Source organism: Akebia trifoliata, chromosome 16, assembly GCF_017979445.1.
Source record: "Akebia trifoliata isolate Shusen 1 chromosome 16, ASM1797944v1, whole genome shotgun sequence".
NCBI classification, from domain to species: Eukaryota; Viridiplantae; Streptophyta; class Magnoliopsida; order Ranunculales; family Lardizabalaceae; genus Akebia; species Akebia trifoliata.
Window position 1 is genome coordinate 12,938,686 of NC_141390.1, and position 23,288 is coordinate 12,961,973.

Here is a 23,288-nt window from a genome sequence, read left to right on the forward strand (position 1 = left end):
GTATCCCAAGACAAACGCGTGACATTATTTCAAAAGGACTTTGTCTTATTGAGAAAGAATCCCAGTTTAAGAGGGTTATTTTCCTTTTTCTATAATTATTAATTTAGATAAGGAGTAATATGGTCAATTGTAATTTAATTAGGATTAGGACTCTTTTTAAGATTTTTCCATTTAAAGGCCTTGAGACCATTGTAGAGAGAAGAAGAGGGGGGGGGGGGGAAGATAGAGAAAAATGGAGAGAGGTGAGAAGGCCATGTAACCGTGACATTTATAGTACAAGGGTTTTTCAATCCCGTGGACATAAATACGTTTGCCGAACCACGTAAAAAATCCTTGTCTTCTCTATCTTTTCATGTTCTTTCTATTATTTTGTAGATTTAATGGTGAAATTGTTATTGAGGTCAATTTATCATAAAATCGATCTGTACACCTATCATACAAATTTACAGGACTTTGGGCAACCTATCCCTTATAATATTTAATAATTGTGACTTCTATCATAAGGAATCTAACTTTGAAGCAGGCAGCCAACTTCAAAATATGAAGGATCCTCCTCGTCACAAGATAGGTGATGTTTTGAATTTATTTCATACTCCTACATTTTTATTAAATTTTGAAATACCTCCTTAAAAATGCCATGTGCGATCCAATGGAGGGGTCCTTCAAAACTCTGAAGTAGGCTACCTGCTTCAAAGTTTTTTCCACTCATAGATAACAACATCATTTTTAGGTTGAATTGGTATTACAATCATTTATTTAGCTCAATAAATGTCCTATCAAACCAAATAAACCATCGATTTCACTTAAAAGGACTCTTTAGAAGACCCCAATAGCCACATTACATCAAAGGTGACGACAACATGTGCGGCACTCTCTTTAAAAAGTCTCTCTTCCAGCACCACAACATGCGCCTTTAATTACTCCCTCCCCATGTGAACTTTTCAATATATGTAAGACTCCAGCTCGATTTCCTTTCACCATCACTCCATCTTAATAATATTTCAAACGTTTTATATATCTTGTCCCTATCAAATCTGGCTGGCCAACAAAGAAACCTTATTTCTGCTCTTTTACAGCCTACAAAGTAATGACATATTAAATAAGATTGCTCATCATTTTTTATAACACAATCTGCATTTCTAAACTGATGACGTGCGCCTTGACTTTGGTCTTTTATGAGAGATTAATAAAAAATGACCTAAATACCCATATCTTTAATTTCTAGCAAAAAAATCTTTGATTTTTCTCCTCCAAATCCTGCCATCGTCCACTCCTTGAGATTTGAGGTTCTATCTTCAACCCTCAAAACCTAAAGAACAAGATAGGATGTTTTTGAGAACTAGAAAATGATGGATTCTAGGATAAAGAATATCAAGGGCATTCTATTAGATGTTGAAGACAAGATGTGCGTAGAAATCACCCTAAAATAAAATTAGATCATTAAGGTGTGGATAATCAAATTTTATTTTGATAATGGATGCTCTCTTCATTTGTTATCCGAAGTAGCTCTTTCTATTCAAGTAAAGTTGATGTGATCGTAAGAGTAAAACAAATGAGTGAGCTTTATAAACACCAACAGAAAAAAACTATATAAATAAATCTTATGACAACTATACATATACATATATATATATATATATATATATATATATATATATATATCAACCAAATCAGTAAAAAAATGAATATGAAACAAATCTCTCTTCATTTCTAACCCAAATCCACCAACAAACCAATCTGTTAGCTTTACACCAGAAAATCCAAATCAAAGGAACATACATCTCTACCGTTTCAGAATTTAAACAACAGATGAAGAAGGCATATAAACGATAATAAATGGAAAAAAAATATATATAAAAAAAATAGAAAGAAGCCCTGTTCATGGATGGTGATTAAACAGTCTAGATACGTGTCCATTTTTAAAATTTCTTTAGGATTCTGATAATTCTCCCACATTATCGGCCAGAATCAAACGTGTCACCAAACTCACTCGGCTTTGTAGGTATACTTGATTGAGTGGTCCCAACACTTGTCATGGGGCTGTAGTGCAGATTATCCGCCATGGTGGATGTACCTTCGTTCGCTTGCCATCTCTGTAAGGCTTGAGGAAGGCTAACTTGTTGAAGGTCAAGGCCATAGCCGTCTTCATCGGCATTAGAGGATGGTTTCCACAGTTGTACAAGAGGACCCAAGATGTTAACTGCATGACCCATGTCTGGCCTCTGAGAAGGCTCACGAGCAGTGCAGTGTCCTGCAAGTTCCGCTACCTTGCAAATGTTACAAAAAGTCTCTTCATCAGGATCAAGAGTGGGGTCAATAGCCTTTCGGATGTTTTCTTTGTTGATTAGTACCCTACGGAACCATGTCACAAGATGAGATCTCTCTTCGGGCATAGTTTCGTCAAGTGCTTTTCTACCCGTAATCAGCTCCATTAAGACCACACCAAATGCATATACATCAACCTTTGTCGTCACCCTTCCCGTAGCTGAAAGGAAACAAAGACAGAGGATTCAACATCGATAGAACAATTTGAATGTTGAAATGTGATCAAAGAAAGTAAAATATCAAACCAATTAAAAAGAATCCCAACTTTATGGGGGGAAATATAGAGGGTCTTTAATAGTAAGAGTAGAAGTTCTCACGAAGGTTTCTTGGAGATATTGGGCTTGCTGTACCTTTGGTCTAAACAAAACTTAGACTTTGCAGGGATCACTTTTGAAGACTTCATTTTTATATGGAACTCTTTTTGTGATCATTGACTTGTTCTGTTCTTTTTTAGAGGCCATCTCGGCCTCCTTGTATTTCGTTTTCCTTTTATTAATATATTACACTTATCAAAAAAAAAAAAAACTCTTTATGTTAAGTCGAGGATTTCTCCAAGGTTTGTTTTCAACTATAAAATGAATGGAGGGCAGCTGAAATATATAAATTTTGGTTGACATGCCACCTATGCAGACGTGTCAAGTTCCCAAATGGATGAAATAGTATAGCAAAATAGCTCAACGAGGGCGGCAGTCCTATTTGCTCCATATCACACAGGAGCCCTCACATTTTTTCGGCTTTGGTAATAATTTTAGACACATTTTCAACAGAAGAGTAACTAGAACAAATTTTAGTCCCATTTTCATGTTCCGATGGAAGACTTTCCAGGTTTTATTATTAAGCAGATATGTCAACAATTATGCAAGAAAACTGAAAAAACGAAAAGAAAAAGAAATTCTGAGGCTGTACTTACCGGCATACTCGGGTGCAAGATATCCAAACGTCCCGGCCAATCGTGTCTCAAGAGAGTATTTCCCATCAGGAGCATTCTTAACAAGGCCAAAATCTGAAACCTTAGCTCTCATGTCATCCCCAAGAAGTATATTTGAAGGCTTCAAATCTCTATGGATGAAACTCTGTTGTGCTAAGCTGTGTAGATATTCAACTCCTCTAGCTACATCAAGAGCAATTGAGACTCTCTGCTTCCATGAAAGAGGCGAATTCGAACTCTCATTCTCACTCCAATCAAACAAATGCTGACCCAGAGTCCCTTGCGGCATATATTCATAAATCAAAAGCCTTTCATTCCCATTGACACAAAAACCCAAGAGAGCAACCAAATGCCTATGGCGAACCTTAGTCAGAACTGCGATCTCCGCTTGAAACTCACTCAATCCCTTTGTACCCATTCCCGTGGATTCCATCCTCTTCACTGCTATTTGAGTCCCATCGTGAAGTTCCCCCTTGTAAACAACACCAAATCCTCCCTTACCCAATATTTTCTTTTCACTGAAGTTGTCAGTTACTTGTCGAAGAACTTGAATCGAAATAGCAACTTTTCCACCTTCAAAGAATTGGACGTCGCTGTTCTCGCCACTACTTTGACTATGTAAATCACTCCCAACCCCACCATACCCATCCATTGTACCTACAATACCATTCTTCACTATTTCTTTTCCCTTTCGAGGATCCTTTGAAAACCGACCAAACTTTTGGTTTCCTTTCTTGATATAAAATTTGTATGACAATAAAAATATACCACCTATGAAAACCAATACAACAATTACAATTATGACAATCAAACCTGCTGAGATCGACGTCTTCCCTTTACCTGATTGACTTCCAGGAGGCAAAATCGGATTAGAACCCGAACCAGGAATTCCTCCTCCCCCTGTATCACCTCCAGAGGTCGAATTGGTCCCTAAAAGGAGATTACCAGATGTTTTAACAACAACTCTTGAAGGGAATTCTGGTATTTTCCCTGAAAGATTATTGTTGGAAACATCAAGGTTTTGAAGCTGAGTTAGACTTGTCAAGCTATTTGGTATTGGACCAGTAAGATTATTGTCATTCAAATACAAATTTCTCAATGAGGTGAGATTCGAAATCAGAGGAGATATTGTTCCCGAAAAATGTTGCTTTGCGAAGTTGATTCCAGTAACATTCTTTCCCATTGAATCACAATTAATAAAACTCCATTGTTGGCAAGCATCGTTCCCTTTCCATGATTCCGCCAATGTTATTGGATACCCAAGTGCGCCAGCAACCGCCAACAATGTCGTCACTTGAGGATCACAAGGGCCTGGTTTGGTGTCACAGAAGCTATTGGTAATCCCAAGAGTAACTTCGATTTCTTTTCGGAACGATGGGTACGGTCCTTGCAACTTATTGTTATCCAACGATACATTAACCAATTTAGAAAGCGAAAATATCGAAGGAGGCAGCACACCTGTGAGTTGATTATCGCGAAGTTGAAGATCGAAGAGCGAAGTACAGTTCGAAAGATCTGGAATCGGGCCAGAAAACATATTCTTATGGAGCCAAACCTGTGAGAGCTGCGCCATTGTTCCAATGAGATCGATAGACCCAGAGAGACCTAAAACTTGATTGTTAAGCCATAAGTTTTGAACATCAGATCCAGCAAGAGATGAAGGAAGAGGACCCGTTAAATTATTGTAAGAAAGCCTCAAAGATTGCATACTCGGAAAATTACTAAAGAAATCCGGAATTGAACCCATAAGATTCGCATTGCTTACAGACAATGTGGTTAAGGCATTAGAATCGGTCAAATCTAGAGGGAGAGACCATGGATCCAAGTTGATATTATCGCTAAGACTTAATGTTTGGAGACCAGTGAGTCCACCAAAGATCAAAGGAGGAACGGATGTGAAGTTGTTAGAATCGAGGAAAAGCTTTTCAAGAGTGGTGAGATTAGAGAATGAAGGTAAAGGACCCGAGAGTTTGTTTCGTTGTAGAGAGAGGGTTTGGAGTTTGGGAAGTTGATTGATTTCTGTAGCGAGAGTACCTGAAATAGATTTGGAAGAGAGATCAATGGATGTGACTTGGTTGGTGGATTTGTCACAGTTGACGCCAGACCATTTGCACGGATCGGATCCAGACCAACCTGAAGGGGCTTGAGAGAAAGAACTAGCGATCTTTTTCATGGTGGCTGTATCGTCTGCGAAGGTTGAAGACAAGATGAGGAAGATGAAGAGAGGGAAGAATGGCTTTCGTTTTGGCATTGTTTGTGATCTGATGAGGATTGGAGAGAAAGAGAGAGGAAAAGAATGATGGAGAATGAGAGGATTGGGAAATGGGGATTAGGTTTTGATTTGTAAGGAAGGCGAAGCCAACTGAACGAGAAAAGTGTTATTTTTAGAAGGTTGGTTTCACTCGGTGGAAGACGCGTGGTTTTGCTTCTAAGTAAGACTATATTATATGAGTCCTTTGCAAACTGTATTTATCAGTGTTGCTAATTAGTTATTAAACTTCACGTCTCTCTTAGACATCACGTGGCTTTTAATTTTTGGAAAACCATTTTTATAGAGCTCTATTGTAAAAAGCCGAGTTCTTGATTTCGAATCCGATTTAGGGGCCGTCTTTTACCTAAGGGCCTGATTGATTCAGTTGTCAGCTTTTGCTGTCAGAATCTGCTGTTAGAATCTGCTGTCAGAATCTGAAACACTGAAAAGCTTGCTTGATAGAACTTTCTAAAAGTGCTGTGCTGTCAGAATCTGCTGTCAGAATCTGGCAATTACTGCTTGATACAGCTTCAAGAATTTGCTGTATTAGGATAAAATGACCAAAATACCCTTAAAGTTGATAATGCACCCAGAATACATTAAAAATTACCAGAATACTCCTATAATTATATAATTACACTAAATATATATAAATATAATAAAATTATATAAAAATTAAAATAATTATTATTTTAATTTTAAAATGTCTATAAAAATTATAGAAAAATGTATAATTCTATAGAAATTTCGGCAGCATCTCCTCTTAAAAATGGACATATGAAATTTTCCTGATAAACAAAATACCTGCATAATATACATTCTGACATCATTTAAACATCCAAAATTCACATTGTACATAACACATCCACATTACATCGTATATACATAACACATCCACATAACATCTAATATACATTCTGACATCATTTAAACATAATAATCATAGTTAATATAATAAGTAAAACTGAAATAAAAAAAAACATGAAAAATATACATCCAACAAATGCATACAAAAGATATTTTTCATTCTTCTTATTTGACTCCGTTACTTTATCTTGAGGCACATTATCATTGATAATGTCAACTTCATCTACCCACAGAAAAGACCCTGCATGTCTCTATAAAGTAAAATAACACATGAATTAATATCAATGTCACCAAATATAAATACGCACGCAACATTAACATCAATACCATATTACCTGCCAAGATGGACACCTATAAAACATCCTCCCATAATTTTCTTTTGTTTTAGCTGTGACTAATGTCATCACTCGACCACATGAACAACATGGTGGATACGTATAGTTTGCCATCAATGCTATTCATCATACACAAAGACAATAAATAAATAATCAAAGAATCTTCGAAATATACTTAAAAACATTATAATCTTTATTACAACATCGTTTAATAGTATTTATAATTACAATACAAAATAAAAAAACAGAATACATTGAAAATGTATCAATGATTGCCAGTAAAAATGGCATCAGCTATTAAATCCCTATGTATTTTCATTATTTGTTGACTCTGACGACCTACTAATGTGGGAACTGGATACTCTTGATTAGTGATACCTTCTTCTTCCACTCCCGTAGATCTTTCTTCCACTCCCATAGATCCTTCTTCCTCGAATAGAGCAAATTCTTCATCGACAATCGCTTGTTTTCTGATAAAATTATGCAATGCCATACAAGCAACAACAATATTTCATTATTTGTCCAAATTATATGAATGCATCAACTTTAAAATTGGTCATTTTACTTTTAAAACCCTAAAGGTTCATTTGATCACGTTTCGAAATGAATAATGTAAATGATTGAATAGTTCATTTTGACCATTTGCTCACGATCTCTTATATTCTTTTATATGGTATCGAACACATCGATAATGTTCGAGATAATCATTCATGAATAAGTACCCAGCGTCTATCAAATAGTATTTTCCTATTATCCAAAAAAAATATTAATTTCTATAATTGAATATAAACAGATATAATTGACAAGTTTTTAAATACAGACATGGTGGAGGATATGAAAAATTTAAACTAGGAGTATTCACTGTCTCAATGAAGACATGTGAATCATTAACCGTCCCTTCCCAACCAAACGTCACATGAGTAAACAGCATACCAAACGAACATATTGTCATTATATTTTGTGTAAGTCTCTTATGTCCTCAATATCACATTTGTTCTGTTATTGGTATAAATGTACTAACATGCGTCCCGTCTATCGCTCCAATACAATCCTACATATTTTTAAGGTATATTAATATATAAACATTAATAAAACAATACATATATATATATATATATATATATATATATATATATATATATATATATATATATAATTACCTTAAAATATGGCAAAAACGAGGATTGTTACGGATGTGCGAAGAGACTTCATTGAGGTCGGGAGGTACAATTAAGGACATTGACAAGTTCACAATACCCAAAAGAACTTTGTTGAAATACTTGCTAACCGTTTGAGGTGAGTGATCGAAATGATTTGCAATTAATCTTTGACCTTGATTATGTCCTATTACCAATAAGAACATCGCTAGTTGTTCTTGAATAGTAACGTAACGTCCCATCTTCAATAGACCTTGATCTTTCAAAATACTACACAGATTTAGAAATACGTGTCGTTCCATTCTAAATAGTGCATGACACGTCGCACGATTATCATCTAGTGTTTCCCGCACAAAGTCAATTCCCTTTAACTGACTATTACTATGTGGCTCCCTATATAAGAAATTATCACAATAAAATAATGAACCCAAGACGCCTCCTGTAGTGGCCATACGTAAACTACTTGACTCGACAGTATTGGTGGTATCACCATTTGAACCGATGGTATCAGTCGTATCATCTGAATCGATAGTAATCGTGGTATCAATTGTATCATCTGAATCCATATGACCTGCTTATAAATTCATATTAGTCCTATATATCCATCTAACCAAAAATATTAATCACAATATCCATCCAATAACAAATAAAATATCAAATATCCATCAACAAAAAATATATGATCTAAACTTCATAGTATATTACACCATAACACATCCAAAAAGTAACCAATGTATATTGCACCTTAGAAGTGCATCATAAAACCCACAAAAATATTAAAGTAACATATAAAGATGTCTAAACATCTTTCCCAGTCATAAAATCAGACATCTCGTCCTCCAGCCACCCAAGACGAACCTCTGCTGATCGTAACGCACAAAATATTTCTCTGAATTGTTTGTTCTTACCAAACATCTTCAATGCAAAACGATAAAGATCACTCTTGGGGGTTAAATCTGGTAGTTCATCTAAGAGAGACACCGACTCTTGAATACTGCCTTTCTTAATATTAGTGGGAGTGGGATTGGTAGCAGCATATGTCTGAACATGAACTGCATCTGCAAGCTTCTCCAATGACTGGCTAATTTGCATTGCAGTAGTCTTCTTCTGCCTACGACCATGAGGTGGTAGATGATCACCACTTCTACGTCGAGCAGGGAATGTGGGTAGGGGTACAGTATGGTTAGCATCATCCTCAAACTCATTATCAGCATCAGGAGTAAAGTCTAAAGGTGTATCAGACTCTGGAGGTTGGGTCGCCATAACATCATCTAGATCATCCGCATCAAGATTCTCATTCTGAGGTGTTGATGCAGATGGCATTGTACCAGATGCAGGCGACCACATGCGACTACCAGTGGCATATGTGCCTCCAAAAATGTAATCTAATTGTTGCGCAAACTTCAGAGGTTCCTTTCGGAATATTGCATCTTTTGGATGATGCTATAAAAAATATAAACCCTAAGTTACATAAAGAAACAAAAATTTTAAAATAAATAAAAGGTCAAATTAACAAAAAAATGTACCTCCAACCACCCATCCCACCACTCATCACTTGCATCTAATATGCCAGTCTCAATATCATAGGAGACGCCAGTATTCGTGCAAATCTTATTCCAACGTCCCCAAATGCCTTTTTGTCTATCCCATTTGTTCTTCATTTGCCCTCTATCGTAATAAGCGTTTGTTCTTTTATTAAACTCCTTGACCAAGAAATCATAACCGGTCTTATCAAGTACTTTATGCGGTCTCCTCCCCTTCTTAACTAAGTCATAACAGATCTCGACCCAAACTTCATGTTGTTTGGGTGTCCAATCTGCTTTCGTACTCTTTGAATTATTATCTTCCATCTGCCCATGGTAATAACAAGAGTAGCGTATAGAATGGAACATGTCATATTCTATTTCAATAATATAACATGATTCATTGGTTGAACAATAATTGTTGTGTGTGTGCGTGTAAGTTAAAGAAAAAAATATATATATTTTAACTTTTGCACAGTGTATAATCAAAGAGAGAAACCAGGAGGCAATGTCAGGTTACCATATAGATAGCCGGAAGAACGCACAGTTCTCAGTCCCACGGTGAGGGAGCCCTGTGTTCTCAATCTTTGACTGTACAATGTACAGTAATTGTTGTGTGCGTGTGTAAGTTAAACAAAAACATATATATATATATATATATATATTTTTGAACTAACAATCAACAGATGAAACTAAACAATCACAAGTTTTTTATTGACATAGATGAATGCAACTAGAAACAACAGATCACTAAGGATGTTAATGCATCATATCTCATCCAAAATTCAATCGAATCTAATAGATAGAAATTATATCTTCAACAAAGTTAATATTATCACATTGAATTCCAAGAGTTCTCTCAACAAGCAGGGATTAGGCCTCATCAAGTGTAGGTCTCATTCAAGATAATGTGTATCTGGACATCCAAGAAGATAGATCTACAAAAGTACTCAATGAAACACTAAAACCCAATGAATTTAAACAGAATCAAAACATAAAATAAAGACAATCCAATGTTTTGCCATAACAAGAAAGAAAATCTAAACCACAAACCAAACAAAAGTAACCAGAATGCTGAGCATCCTCATGTCTTCTCAACTCCAACTAATCATTGAAGATGGATGAACATGTGGGTTCCCTTAATACATTTAATTGGAATTTTCAGGTGGGTTCACACATTTAAGTGGTCTAGAATTTCCCTACTTTTGAAAAGGGATAGCTTTCACATGTTTCATGGATTAATGATCACTCAATGGAGTTACATGTTTGTTTTTTAACCTTTGGAAGCCCTTTATTAAGGCTTGATTGGGAAACAACCATGGGGAACCTTTTAGCTATTCCTTTGCTAATGCTCTGAAAGAGAAGAAAAAAGATCAATCCTCACCTACTCATTGTTTCCACCATTTTTCAATTGTAAAGTTCCCAATTACCAACAATCTTCGACGGGATATCACCGTTGAATCTAGGGAAGTGTATCACCACAAGATTGATGACACCGAAGGTAATGACCAGATGACAATGATTAATAACTTACGAACACAATGTTGAATAGTGTTTCAGTGTTTTCCATCACTAATCAATCTTTCTTTCCTATAATAATCTATTTCTAGTGATTTGAATAATTGACATAGAGTTAGATTAATCCATTCTTTCAAAATTATGGTATGTACTCCCTATGGTAATGTCTAGTATTTATGCATCCTATTTCAGAATGGTAGAAACTAATACCGCGATTTGACAAAATCATTCATCAAAGTCTAGATTACTTTAAATCATTATTGGCATTTGATATTGGTGTAGAATTTATTATAGCGAAAAAACCCCATAGATTTTAAGAAATAAATCATGATAATTCCTACAAATTTCACTATAATTCCAAAAAATAACTACTATTAATTCCACACAATATAGAAAGAGAGCTACCATTGGCACCTCAACTTTTACTCATTACACTCCAATTATTTATCACACTCCGATTAAAGATTAAAAAAACTCTTCAAACATTACAAAGGTTTGGCTCAAATTATAATCTCAACATTACAAAACATCATAACACTCATTCAAACAATTTCAATAGTTGTTCACAATTATGATTAGGCCCATATAAAATCCTAAACCCAAAAAAATAGAAATCTAGGAGAGAGCTTCTATTGGCACCACAACGTCAGGGGTGTCGATTGAGAATACCACATGGGTAAGTCAGATTATCAAGATTCTTTACTTGTTCTTAACCATACACTTATTTTCTTTATTTTTAATTGGGGTGTAATAAGCAAAATTGGGGTGCCAATAGCAGATCTCTATAGAAAATACCATTTGCCGATTTGCAACAAACACTCAAAACCCTCTCAACATATAATAGCAAACTCAAATTAAGAACGAATTAAAGACACTCACATCTCAGATTCCTACATGGAAACAATCAATTATCTAATAAGTACTCCAAATCCTCTAATTTGTCTTTAAAATACCCATTTTTCAATTTGTAACGTAGAGGATCTATACACCATCAACTAACAACCCGATTAAAAGAACAAGATAAACCCAGATTTCACTTATCCAAATTTTCTCAATCGCATCCACCAGAGAGAATGAATTTCGTTGAATCCAAGTTTTTACCCAAATCAATTTGGAATGGAAGAATATCGTATTTGGGTACACCCGATCATTTGGAATGGTGAATAAAAATAAATAACAAAAATAAGCAAAAATTTCTGTTAATCGAACAAGAAATTGGTGAATATTATTTTTTTCTATTATAATTTTTTTAATAAAAAGCTAACAAGAAATTGAAAATTACAAAAACCCTAATAGAGAGTTTTCTGTTCATCGAACATTCAAGTTGGAATTTCGTAAAAAATTGAAATCCATAACAGAGAGAGCGAGAGAGAGAGAGCTCACGGCGAATGAATCGAAAGCCGATCGGAAAAGAGGCAAAGGAGAGATTGAGTTCACGGCGGAAAACTGATCGGCGTCGTCGTCAGTTTAACCAAGACAACGTCTTCGTTGTCGTCGATGGTAAACGGTCGGAAAACTGATCGGCGTCGTAGAGGTGGGTCACCGTTAGCTGTCGGAATCGATGAGAGAGAGAGAGTGTGTGTGATATGGATCGATAACAGTCGAAGTTATAATCGCGGACTGAGCGTGTAAATTCGATAAATGATGAAGGGTATATTTGTCATTTCACTACGACGCGTTAAAACGCAGCTGCGCGAAACGGCTCACATGCGCTTTTCAAAACTCCGTTTTTTTTTTCAAATTTGCGTTTACAACTTCAAAACGCCGCGTTTAGAAGCGATATCAAGCACGCGAAATTTCGTAAAATCTCGCTTTTTGACGCAAACACCAGTAAAGCCGCGTTTAGAAGCGCAATCAATCGCACCCTAAGTGTATATGGGAAAGGGGATTACATGTCCCCAAGGATGAGTTGAGTGATCCCAAGAGACATGAATGTACAATCTTCAAATGAATTAGTTTTTACATTGATGGGGATAATCCTGCACTTCCAAGGGTAAGAAAAATAGTACCTCTAGATGTGATATGATCCAACATATGATGTCCAACTCCATGTGGGAGCGGATTGTAAAAATCATAAGGAAAGGAGGACTAAAAAGTAAATCCTCCATAATAGTGTTTTTTCGGAAGTTTCTTATAGTGATTTTGAGTGATTTGAGATATCCCCACATCAACAAAATGTCAAAACTAAAATCTTCAAATTTAAGAGTTCATTGACCAATCAATTTCAAAACCTTTGATCGTGATTTTAAAAAATCTTTTTGTCGATTTTTTTAAAAAAAAAATTATCTATGTTCTGAAAACTAAAGGATTTAGGTGTTATTGAATTTTAAAGTAATTGATTCAAAAATATTGCAAAAAAAATTAAATAAATAAATTACTACAGGGTTTAAGGAAGGTAACTCCATCACGACCCAGATCCACTTCAACTGGGTCCACGACCCAGATCCATGTCAACTGGGCACGACCCAGATCCAATCAAACTGGGTCCACGACCCAGATCCCTTTCAGCTGGGCACGACCCAGATCCACTTCAACTGGGTCCACGACCCAGATCCATTTCAGTTGGGCACGACCCAGATCCACTTCAACTGGGTCCACGACCCAGATCCAATCAAACTGGGTTCACGACCCAGATCCATTTCAACTAGTTCCGACCCAGATCTATTTCAACCAGATCTATGACCCATATCGAATTAACAAAGATAACAACCGATCAATCAATTCAGATACATGCAACTTTCTCAACAAAAAAAAATAAAAATAAAAATAAAAATAAAAGATTTCGGAAAGTACCAATTGCAGTCCTTGATCAAAGTCGGTGCCTAGAAAGATCTTACCCTGTTGATACGAGGGGGATAGACTACGTCTATTCAGGGAACAAGGTGATTTAAGAGTGCCATTGTGCGCCGCCTCTTCCTTGGAGATCGGCCTGGCCGGCGATGATTTCATAGAACTGAATTGGAGGCTACCACAAACATGGGTTTTTCCAACTCGATTTATTTCAGAAACTACCATTTTAAAATATTTTACCGACTCCGTGTCGATGCCAGCTCCGTGCTGATGAAATTTCTTTGTCAAAACGATTTACCGACTCCGTGTCGATGCCAGCTCCGTGTCGATGTAATTTCTTTTCAAAATGTTATACCGACTCCGTGTCGATGCCAGCTCCGTGCTGATGTAATTTCTTTTTTTGAAAATGTTCTCCCGACTCCGTGTCGATGCCAGCTCCGTGCTGATGTAATTTCTTTTCAAAATGTTCTCCCGACTCCGTGTCGATGCCAGCTCCGTGCTGAGGTAATTTCTTTTAAAATGTTTTATCGACTCCGTGTTGATGCCAGCTCTGTGCTGATGTAATTTCTTTTAAAAATGTTTTACCGACTCCGTGTCGATGCCAGCTCCGTGCTGATGTAATTTCTTTTAAAAATGTTTTACCGACTCCGTGTCGATGCCAGCTCCGTGCTGATGTAATTTCTTTTTCAAAATGTTTTACTGACTCCGTGTCGATGCCAGCTCCGTGCTGATGTAATTTCTTTTTCCAAAATGTTCTCCCGACTCCGTGTTGATGCCAGCTCCGTGCTGATGTAATTTCTTTTCAACTATTTTACCGACTCCGTGTCGATGCCAGCTCCATACTGATGTAATTTCTTTTAAAGTGCTTTACCGACTCCGTGTCGATGCCAGCTCCGTGCTGATGTAACTTTCAAAATACTTTACCGACTCCGTGTTGATGCCAGCTCTGGCTGATGTAATTCTTTTTTCTTCCAAACGATCCAGCTCCGCGTTGACAAACCACGTTTTTAAGTTCACCTAACTAAATTTCTCTTTTGAGTAGCATCCCTAATAATTACCGGACTTAATAAAACATCATGCATTTTACTTTTTTGTAAGTAAGATGGTAATGCTTGGTCTTCTGTACTCACAGGTGGCCAAACGAAAGAAGTACAAACATCCTGAGAAGCCTCCGTATTTCCTTCGATCTTCATCAAGTATGAGTAACTCAGAAGACCCACAACTTGCCATGAGTGAACTAACTGAGGCTAATGCGATGATAGCAAAGTTGTTAGAAACAACGATAAGGTAGGAACAAATCTTGACGGCTGTTTTGAGTAGTACTAATTTTCTGCAAACACAGGCAGCTCAGCACCAAGCATCTGGGTCAAACCCTGAACTCCCTGAACAAACACGACTAGATCAACAGACCACCCCACCTCCTGCTGTACCAGTATACCAGGGCCCTCCACTCTACATCCCACAAAATCAACCACCTCCGGTGGTGATCCCAGACGATGAGTGTAACTTCAGGGTTCCTGAAGCCAAAAGTTCTACCGATGACAAAATGGCCCAACAAATCGAGTCTCTCCAGGAAGAAATGAGACGAATGAAGGGTACAAATACTTTAGGAGGGACAAGATTTAGGGACCTTTGCTTTTACCCTAACGCACAGTTGCCGGCTAAGTTCAAGTGTCCAGAATTTGAAAAGTACAACGGGGTTGGGTGTCCTTTGTCGCACCTCAAATTGTATTGTGGATCGATGTGCCAGTATGGCGAAGACGACAGATTGCTGGTACAGTTATTTAAGAGAAGTTTAACAGGACCGGTGTTCAAATGGTTCTCAAGGTTGGACCACTCACTTATCAAGAATTGGCAGGACTTGGTTGAAATGTTCTGGCACAACTACAGGTTAATACAAATGTTGGTTTGGATAGGAATGACATGGCACGAATGACAAGAAAACACAAAGAAACAGTGAAAGAGTATGCCCAGAGGTGGCGAGAGTCAGCTTCCCAAGTACGACCAGCCATGACAGAACAAGAGATGAACACCACGTTCATCTCTACATTGGGGCATTCTTTCTACACCCATCTGGTAGGGCATACCACAGGCACTTTCTCCAATTTGGTTCAAGTGGCAGACCGGGTTGAGGACGGGATCCGAACCGGTCTAATATTTGACTTCACAGCCCTAAGCGCAACAGCAGGGACATCGGCACTGAAGAAACCAATGCCATTAGTCAAGAAAAAAAGATGAGCCTCAAGTCAACAATGTACAACCTAGCCAACCTATCTTTATTCAGGCACCAGTTCAAAGGCCACAAGCACCACAAGTCCCTTGGACACCAGTACCTTGAGCCGCCTGGGCTCCGGCGCCGCAAAATCCATTTCGGATGGTTCCTCTACAAGCCATGCCAGCACAGCCAGTGCAACAGTATGGGCATAATCAACAAGCAAAACCGAACAGGGTTAATAGAGTGTTCACCAAGTTACCAATGACGTTGTCAGAACTACTTCCCACATTATTACAGGGAGAGTATCTCACTAAGAGACCACCGAACCCAGAAGCTTCTAAAGGAGTGGGGTACAATCCCAACCTCTTCTGTGAGTTTCATATGGGTGCACCAGGGCACTCAACTGATCAGTGTTGGCAGCTCAAGCACCAAGTGCAGAATCTGATTGATCGAAAAGCCATCATATTGGACGGTCCAGTAAACCAAGCTCCACAACAAAATATCAATCAGAATCCTCTGCCTAGCCATAACAGAGGAGGAAATGGACCTACAGTGAACATGATTATGAGAGAGGAATCCGATTTCAACCCTTCTGTGTTAATAGCTCCTATAGGGTCGAAGGTTAGAGTCCACTTAACCAAGAAGCCGGCAGTACCAACAGTCAACGCTCTCCCCCGATACACTGACAACCCCACCTCATTACCACTACAGATGTCTAGCATGACCCTCTATCCCAATAACCAATCTACAAGTTCCATTGTTCTACCTCCGTTCATCATTCCATACACATCTCCCAACCCTCAAAACTCATCTTCTCGCCCACCTCTTCACATACCATATGCTTTATCCTCGCGACCACCACTAGTCATTCCTTATACCCTTTCAAATCCTACTCAAACTATTACCACACCTTCATTAAAACCATTACCCCTCATCCTCCATGTAAAACCTGAATCACCCCCAATCACAATACACTCTCCCAAACCCTTCCCATATAGTTCCAATCAGGCGGTCCCATGGAGCTATGAAACAAGTATTGTTACCTCAAAAGGGGTAGAAACAATGAAAAAGGCTATGGTAGCAGACATTAGTCACGTGACCAAGACTGGGGCACGCCACAAGATACTGGGAAGGACAGTGAGAGTCGAAGAAAAAATGGAAGAAGTGGTAGAAGAGGATGCAGAAAAGAGGAAAGCAAAGGGAAAAGACAAAATGATTGAGGAAGACAGGTCAGGGCAAGGAAAAGAACCTAAAGTGACAGACCAAGAGGCTGCAGACTTCATCAAACTCATCCGCAAAAATGAGTTCAATACGGTGGAACAGCTAAACAAGACCCCAGCACAGATTAGTATCTTGGGTCTCCTGCAAAACTCAGAGGAACATCAGCAAGCACTATTGAAAGTCTTGGGCGAGTCACACGTACCGACAACCATTTCACCTGCACAATTAGAACAGACAGTGGGACAAATCATGGCTCCCAACCAGATTGTCTTCACGGAAAGTGAACTTATCCAAGAAGGACGTGGACACATCGAGCCACTAAACATTATGGTTATGTGCAAAGGTATGATGGTCGCCAGGGTACTAATCGATAATGGCTCGGCCCTCAATGTCTGTCCTTTAGAGACCTTTCACAAGTTGAATGCGGATTGGTCTCATGTCAAGTCCAACAACAAAGTAGTTCGAGGATTCGATAGCTCAAGAAGAGACTCTCTTGGAGAAATCGATTTGCCGGTCACTATTGGCCCTTGTACTTTTGAGGTCACTTTTGAGGTCATGGACATACCAGCAACGTTCAATCTTCTACTAGGAAGGCCATGGATTCATATTGCAGGGGCAGTACCGTCTTCTTTACACCAAAGGGTCAAGTTCATAATGGGACAAAACATGATATCAGTTCTAGCAGAGAACTTAATCCCAGCGGGCCGAACTCCAGATGTGCCTTTCATAGACGTAGAGATGACAAAGGACAAAGCAATGTACCACTCGTACCAATTCACGATCGTCAACCAAGTCGAAAAGGGAAAAGAGAAAGCAAAAGCAGAGTTGTCAAAGACAAACTTGATGATTGGACGGGTAATGAAGGAAGCTGGCTACCGACCCAAGCAGGGTTTAGGGCCGGGTGGAAAAGGCAGAACCACTCCAATTATCGCAAGAAAGCATACTCCTTACTTCGGTCTCGGTTTCAGGCCTACAAAAAAGGACATTGCCGATATGAACGACAAAAAGAAGGAACTCCGGTTAGCAAGACGACAAAATCGAGAGCCAAATGTCTGGAATCTGGGTAAGGTTCCCCACATCAGTGTCAATTTTCCTAGGTTGCAAGCCAGACCCAATAGTCTATCAGAACCACCGCCAACAAAACCAATAAGGAAGTCGAGAATGGTAAGTTTCAAACCTGAGCACGTTCAAGAAGATCTAGTCATTGAGTCCCAGCCATCCTCCGTAGAAGGCATTGATATTCTATTCAATGGGGATTCCGACGAAGGTCCGTCAATGATTACCCAAGAGCCCACAAAAGAGGATGCAATTGAGAGTAAGAAAAAAAAATCACCTTTCCCTACTTGACTGGGCATCAGTCGTCATCCCATCGAGTCTGGGAGGGACTGTGCCCCAACCTAACAACAACAACAATCAATCGGAGATCCTGGTTATCTCCGAACCACCAACCAAATCACCCAACAAATCACTCTCACATCTCATCCGCCCCCTCAAAGAAGGGGAGACTCTGAACAATTGGGAGGAATTCCCCCTAACCCTTGAGGCTACCATAGCCTAAAAAAAAAAACGCCGTTAGGCGACATTAGTTTGTCCGAGGATCATAACGAGCCCTCATCCTCGGGTAAAGACTGTTTTGAGGGCTCCCTATCTTTACTAATGCATGATTGTTCTTCTTATTTCAGATGTCCGGAAAATAGCACTCAAAAATCAAAAAAATAAAAAATTCTTCAAAAATCAAAAAAATCAAAATGTCTACAAAAAACAAAAAAATCAAAAAACTTTTAAAATCTCAAAAAAAGAGTTTTCACAGAATTTAAGGGATTTGTCTCAATCGAATGGACCCTTGGACAGAACATAATATGAAAAGGATGAGTATGACTTCGATCTCGAACTCGACTTCAATTTCATGGGAATTGAAGAAGAGTCTGAGGACGAAGTGGAATACCCTCCTAAAGAAATCAAAGACTTGTTAGAACGACATGAAAAAGGTGTTCAGCCAAACATTGAGGATACAGACTCGGCCAATCTCGGCACTGAAGATGACCCACGTGTTGTGAAAATCGGAGCCTTGTTAACCCCTCAGCAAAAAGAAGAAATGATTAAGCTATTGCGTAATTATCAAGACATCTTCGCCTGGTCCTACGAAGATATGCCTGGCTTAGACACAGATCTCGTTGTTCACAAACTGCCGATCGCTCCTGGGAGCAAGCCGATCAAGCAAAAATTGAGAAGACTCAAGCCAGAATGGACACTCAAAGTCAAAGACGAAGTGATGAAACAGTTCCAAGCAGGATTTCTCGCGGTCTCCACGTACCCTGAATGGCTAGCCAATGTCGTTCCGGTACCAAAGAAGGACGGGAAAGTAAGAATGTGTGTCGACTATCGGGATTTGAACAAAGCCAGTCCTAAGGACGATTTTCCATTACCTCACATCGACACTCTAGTCGATAGCACAGCGGGGCATGGTATGTTCTCATTCATGGATGGTTTCTCCGGATATAATCAGATAAAAATGGCAGAAGAAGACCAAGAGAAGACAGCATTCATTACACCCTGGGGTACTTTTCATTACAAAGTCATGCCATTCGGGCTTAAAAATGCAAGGGCAACCTATCAACGTGTAATGATGGCTTTATTCCACGATATGATCCACAAAGAAATGGAAGTCTACGTATCAGAAAAGGATGTCCGAGCATTTCTGGGTAGAATACAATATATCAGCAGATTCATTGCACAACTCACGCCTATCTGTGAACCAGTATTTAAGCTACTCAGAAAAGATATGCCGAAAGCATGGAACGAAGACTGTCAAGAAGCCTTCGACAAGATAAAGAAATATCTGCTCAATCCACCAGTTTTGGTTCCTCCTACGCCAGGACGACCCTTACTGATGTACATCTCATGCAAGAAACGTCTATGGACTGTGTACTGGGGCAACACGATGAGTCAGGCAGAAAAGAGCAAGCCATTTACTATCTCAGCAAAACGTTCACTGATTATGAGGCAAAGTATTCGACACTCGAGAAGACTTGCTGCGCATTGGTCTGGGCATCCCAACGACTACGCCACTATCTCCTCAGCTACTCGACCATGCTCATTGCTCGAATGGACCCGCTCAAGTATCTCTTCGAAAAACCAGCACTGACAGGTCGTACTGCGAAATGACAATTACTATTATCTGAGTTTGACATCACCTATGTCACTCAAAAGGCCATCAAAGGGCAAGCCATCGCCGACCACTTAGCCGAGCATCCATTGCCTGATTACGAACCATTGAAGACAAACTTTCCTGACGAAGCCATATTGCTCACTGAGATTGAAGACGATGATGAAGAACCGGGCTGGAAAATGTACTTTGACGGGACAGCAAATCAGAAGGAAAACGGAATAGGGGCAGTCTTGATCAAACCAGATGGGTCCCACGTGCCAATTGCAATCAGACTAAAGTTCCAATGTTCTAACAACGAGGCTGAATACGAAGCGTGCATAGCAAGGTTGAAAGCGGCACTGGATCTCGAGGTAGATGAGATAGATGTTTTCGGATATTCAAGCCTAGTAGTCTATTAGACGACTGGAGAATGAAAGACTCGAGAGCCGAGATTGATCCCTTACCATGAGTATCTAGAGGAACTAAGCTCATGCTTCGATAGAATCTCATTCACTTATATGCCGAGAGCTAAGAATCAATTTGCTGATGCACTAGCAACGCTCGCTTCTATGATCAGTATCTCAGAGGACTTAGTCATTGATCCTATTAAGATCGGACTTCAAGATGAGTAGCTTACTGCCTACCCGTCGAAGTAGAAGAATCTGAAGAAAAGCCTTGGTATTCAGACATCAAAGCCTATCTCGAAGATCGAACTCTCCCATCAGACGCAACGTCTAATGATCGAAGGACTATCCAAAAGCTAACAGGCCAATTCTTCCTGAGCAATGGCATTCTGTACAAGAAATCACATCATAAAGTCTTACTCCGATGTGTGGCAGAAATAGAAGCAAAACGACTTATCGAAATCGTGCATGGTGGAGTCTGCGGACCTCACATGAATGGTCACATGCTTGCTAAGAAGATCATGAGAATGGGATATTACTGGACAACAATGGAAAGTGATTGCCATCAACATGTCCGTAAATGCCATCTCTGCCAGATTTATGCCAATAAGATCAACGCGCCACCATCAGAATTGCACAACATGACTACTCCCTGGCCCTTCTCACTCTGGGGCATGGACGTTATTAGGCAGATTTCGCCAAAAGCTTCAAATGGGCACCGCTTCATCCTAGTCGCTATCGATTACTTTACGAAATGGGTAGAAGCAGCTTCTTATGCCAATGTCACAAAGAACAGTGTTCTGAAGTTTGTCAAGAAACTATTATCTGCAGATACGGACTTCCTAGTGGGTTGGTAACCGACAACGCCAAGAATTTCAAGAATAGAGACATGATCAAGATGTGTGAAGATTTTCAGATCACTCATCACAAACTCTGTACCTTACAGGCCCAAAATGAACGGAGCAGTTGAGGCTGCCAACAAAAACATCAAAAGAATCATCGAGAAAATAGCAGTCACTTATAAGGATTGGCACGACATCTTGCCTTTCGCTCTTCATGCTTATCGGACTTCGTTTCGAACTTCAACTGGGGCAACTCCGTATTCACTGGTATATGGAATGGAAGCAGTCTTACCCGTCGAGGTTGAGATTCCCTCCCTCCGGATCTTAAAAGAAGCAGAGTTGGATGAAACAGAATGGGTTCAAGCTCGATTTGATCAACTAAACCTGATTGAAGAAAAGCGTCTCGCAGCTATCTGTCATGGTCAAATTTATCAACGACGAATCGCACGGGCTTACAACAAGAAAGTCAAATCCCGAAATTTCTCACCAGGAGACCTTGTCTTGAAAAAGATTTTACCAATACAAGAAGATGCTAGGGGAAAATTCAGACCAAACTATGAGGGACCATTCATTGTGCAGAAGGTGATGACGGGAGGAGCTTTGATCCTTACAGAGATGGACGGACAAGTCTTCCCTCAACCGATCAATGCTGACACCGTTAAGAAAATACTACGCCTGAGATCTGACCCTGAGATGACGAAAGGCCATCTTTGCTATCCTGAAAACAACTATCTAACCCTAGTCAACCCCTTTGACCCATCACATTCATTTCTTAACCCAAGACTGGGGCAAGTCAACGTTACAAGTTACAAAAAAAAAAAAAAACAAAACAAAACAAAAGAAAATCAGAAAGACAAAACATCAAGATACTCTTGGCCCGCATGAGGATAAATTGTGAACGGCTAAAATACAAAAAAATCAAAAAATTCAAAAACTCGGACATTTGATCTGAGCTCGACCCAAATCTCCAGCCTAAACAAGTTCGAGAGACGCTGGGAGGAGACATAGATCACCTGTTTGAAATAAAAATAGACGAACCCCAAGTCTAACCTACTCTAGACGAACCTACCTTAACCTTTTTGTACCTTTCCACTACACTTAGCCTTAGCCAACACTTCGTCCCATTAAAAGTCCTTTCGGATCAGGGAATGTTTTAAGGCATCATAATGACTGTGGCAGCACCAATGATCTGGCAGCTTGATCCGGACCTCAAGTCTTATTAGTCGTTGGAAGACGCAAGAAGGGAGTTCAGGTCGGATATTCGAAAAAAAGAGTACTCGAAGTGTAGAGTAGCCGATCTCGCTGCTCAACTTAAGTTGCCGAACCACGAATAGTCGTCAACAAACTCGAGAGGGGAATCTAGATCTGTTACTCAAGAAAGAGCGCCACTACAAGAGTAGAGTCGTCGATCTCACAGCTCAACTTGAGTCACCAAGCCACAAAGACACAGAGGCTCCAAACAAGATTTGTAATGTAAAAATCCAAAAAAAAAAATACAAGCATAGTCTGAAAGGGCATAGTGAAAACCTTAAAGGGCGCTATGAGTAAAAGAATCAGACTATGGCAAGATCAAAACCACTGGCACGATGAAAACCCAAAAAGGCGTCGATGCGCAAAAATGTGGAAACCGGGTCTGGTGAAAACCGTAACTGGCACCAGGGGCAATAAGGGAATTAAAAAAAAAAACAAAAAAAAAAAAAAAAAAAAAAAAACAAAAAAAAAAAAAACAAAAAAACAAAAAAACAAAAACACAAAAAAAAACAA

General features: G+C 39.1%; 3 protein-coding genes across 5 annotated transcripts; 1 reads left to right on the forward strand and 2 right to left on the reverse strand.

Annotated features, from left to right (window-relative positions):
* Window positions 1–1,688: 1,688 nt before the first annotated feature.
* On the reverse strand, window positions 1,689–5,697 carry LOC147382594 (Leucine-rich repeat protein kinase family protein). The gene is made up of 2 exons (XM_086427806.1): window positions 3,236–5,697; window positions 1,689–2,485 (listed from the first exon to the last, which is right to left on the reverse strand). The coding sequence occupies exons 1-2, from the start codon at window positions 5,502–5,504 to the stop codon at window positions 1,956–1,958; spliced, it is 2,799 nt and encodes a 932-aa protein (XP_086283932.1). The 5' UTR covers window positions 5,505–5,697; the 3' UTR covers window positions 1,689–1,955.
* A 633-nt stretch (window positions 5,698–6,330) lies between these two features.
* LOC147382595 (L10-interacting MYB domain-containing protein-like) lies at window positions 6,331–12,765 on the reverse strand. Of its 3 annotated transcripts, none has more exons than XR_015173981.1 (3): window positions 12,288–12,765; window positions 6,707–6,825; window positions 6,331–6,622 (listed from the first exon to the last, which is right to left on the reverse strand). XR_015173981.1 is itself a non-coding variant. In XM_086429341.1 (3 exons), exons 2-3 carry the CDS (start codon window positions 9,711–9,713, stop codon window positions 8,662–8,664), a joined length of 969 nt encoding a protein of 322 aa, XP_086285467.1. In that variant the 5' UTR covers window positions 12,288–12,765; the 3' UTR covers window positions 7,885–8,661. The 3 variants fall into 3 exon arrangements, 2 of the variants coding, with proteins under 2 accessions (XP_086285467.1, XP_086285466.1); XM_086429341.1 differs by lacking the exons at window positions 6,331–6,622; window positions 6,707–6,825 and adding exons at window positions 7,885–9,306; window positions 9,390–9,713; XM_086429340.1 differs by lacking the exons at window positions 6,331–6,622; window positions 6,707–6,825; window positions 12,288–12,765 and adding exons at window positions 7,885–9,306; window positions 9,390–10,022.
* Window positions 12,766–16,068: 3,303 nt separating this feature from the next.
* Window positions 16,069–21,539, forward strand: LOC147382596 (uncharacterized). Its single transcript, XM_086427196.1, has 2 exons — window positions 16,069–18,445; window positions 21,514–21,539. The coding sequence occupies exons 1-2, from the start codon at window positions 16,069–16,071 to the stop codon at window positions 21,537–21,539; spliced, it is 2,403 nt and encodes an 800-aa protein (XP_086283322.1).
* The last annotated feature ends 1,749 nt before the right edge of the window (window positions 21,540–23,288 follow it).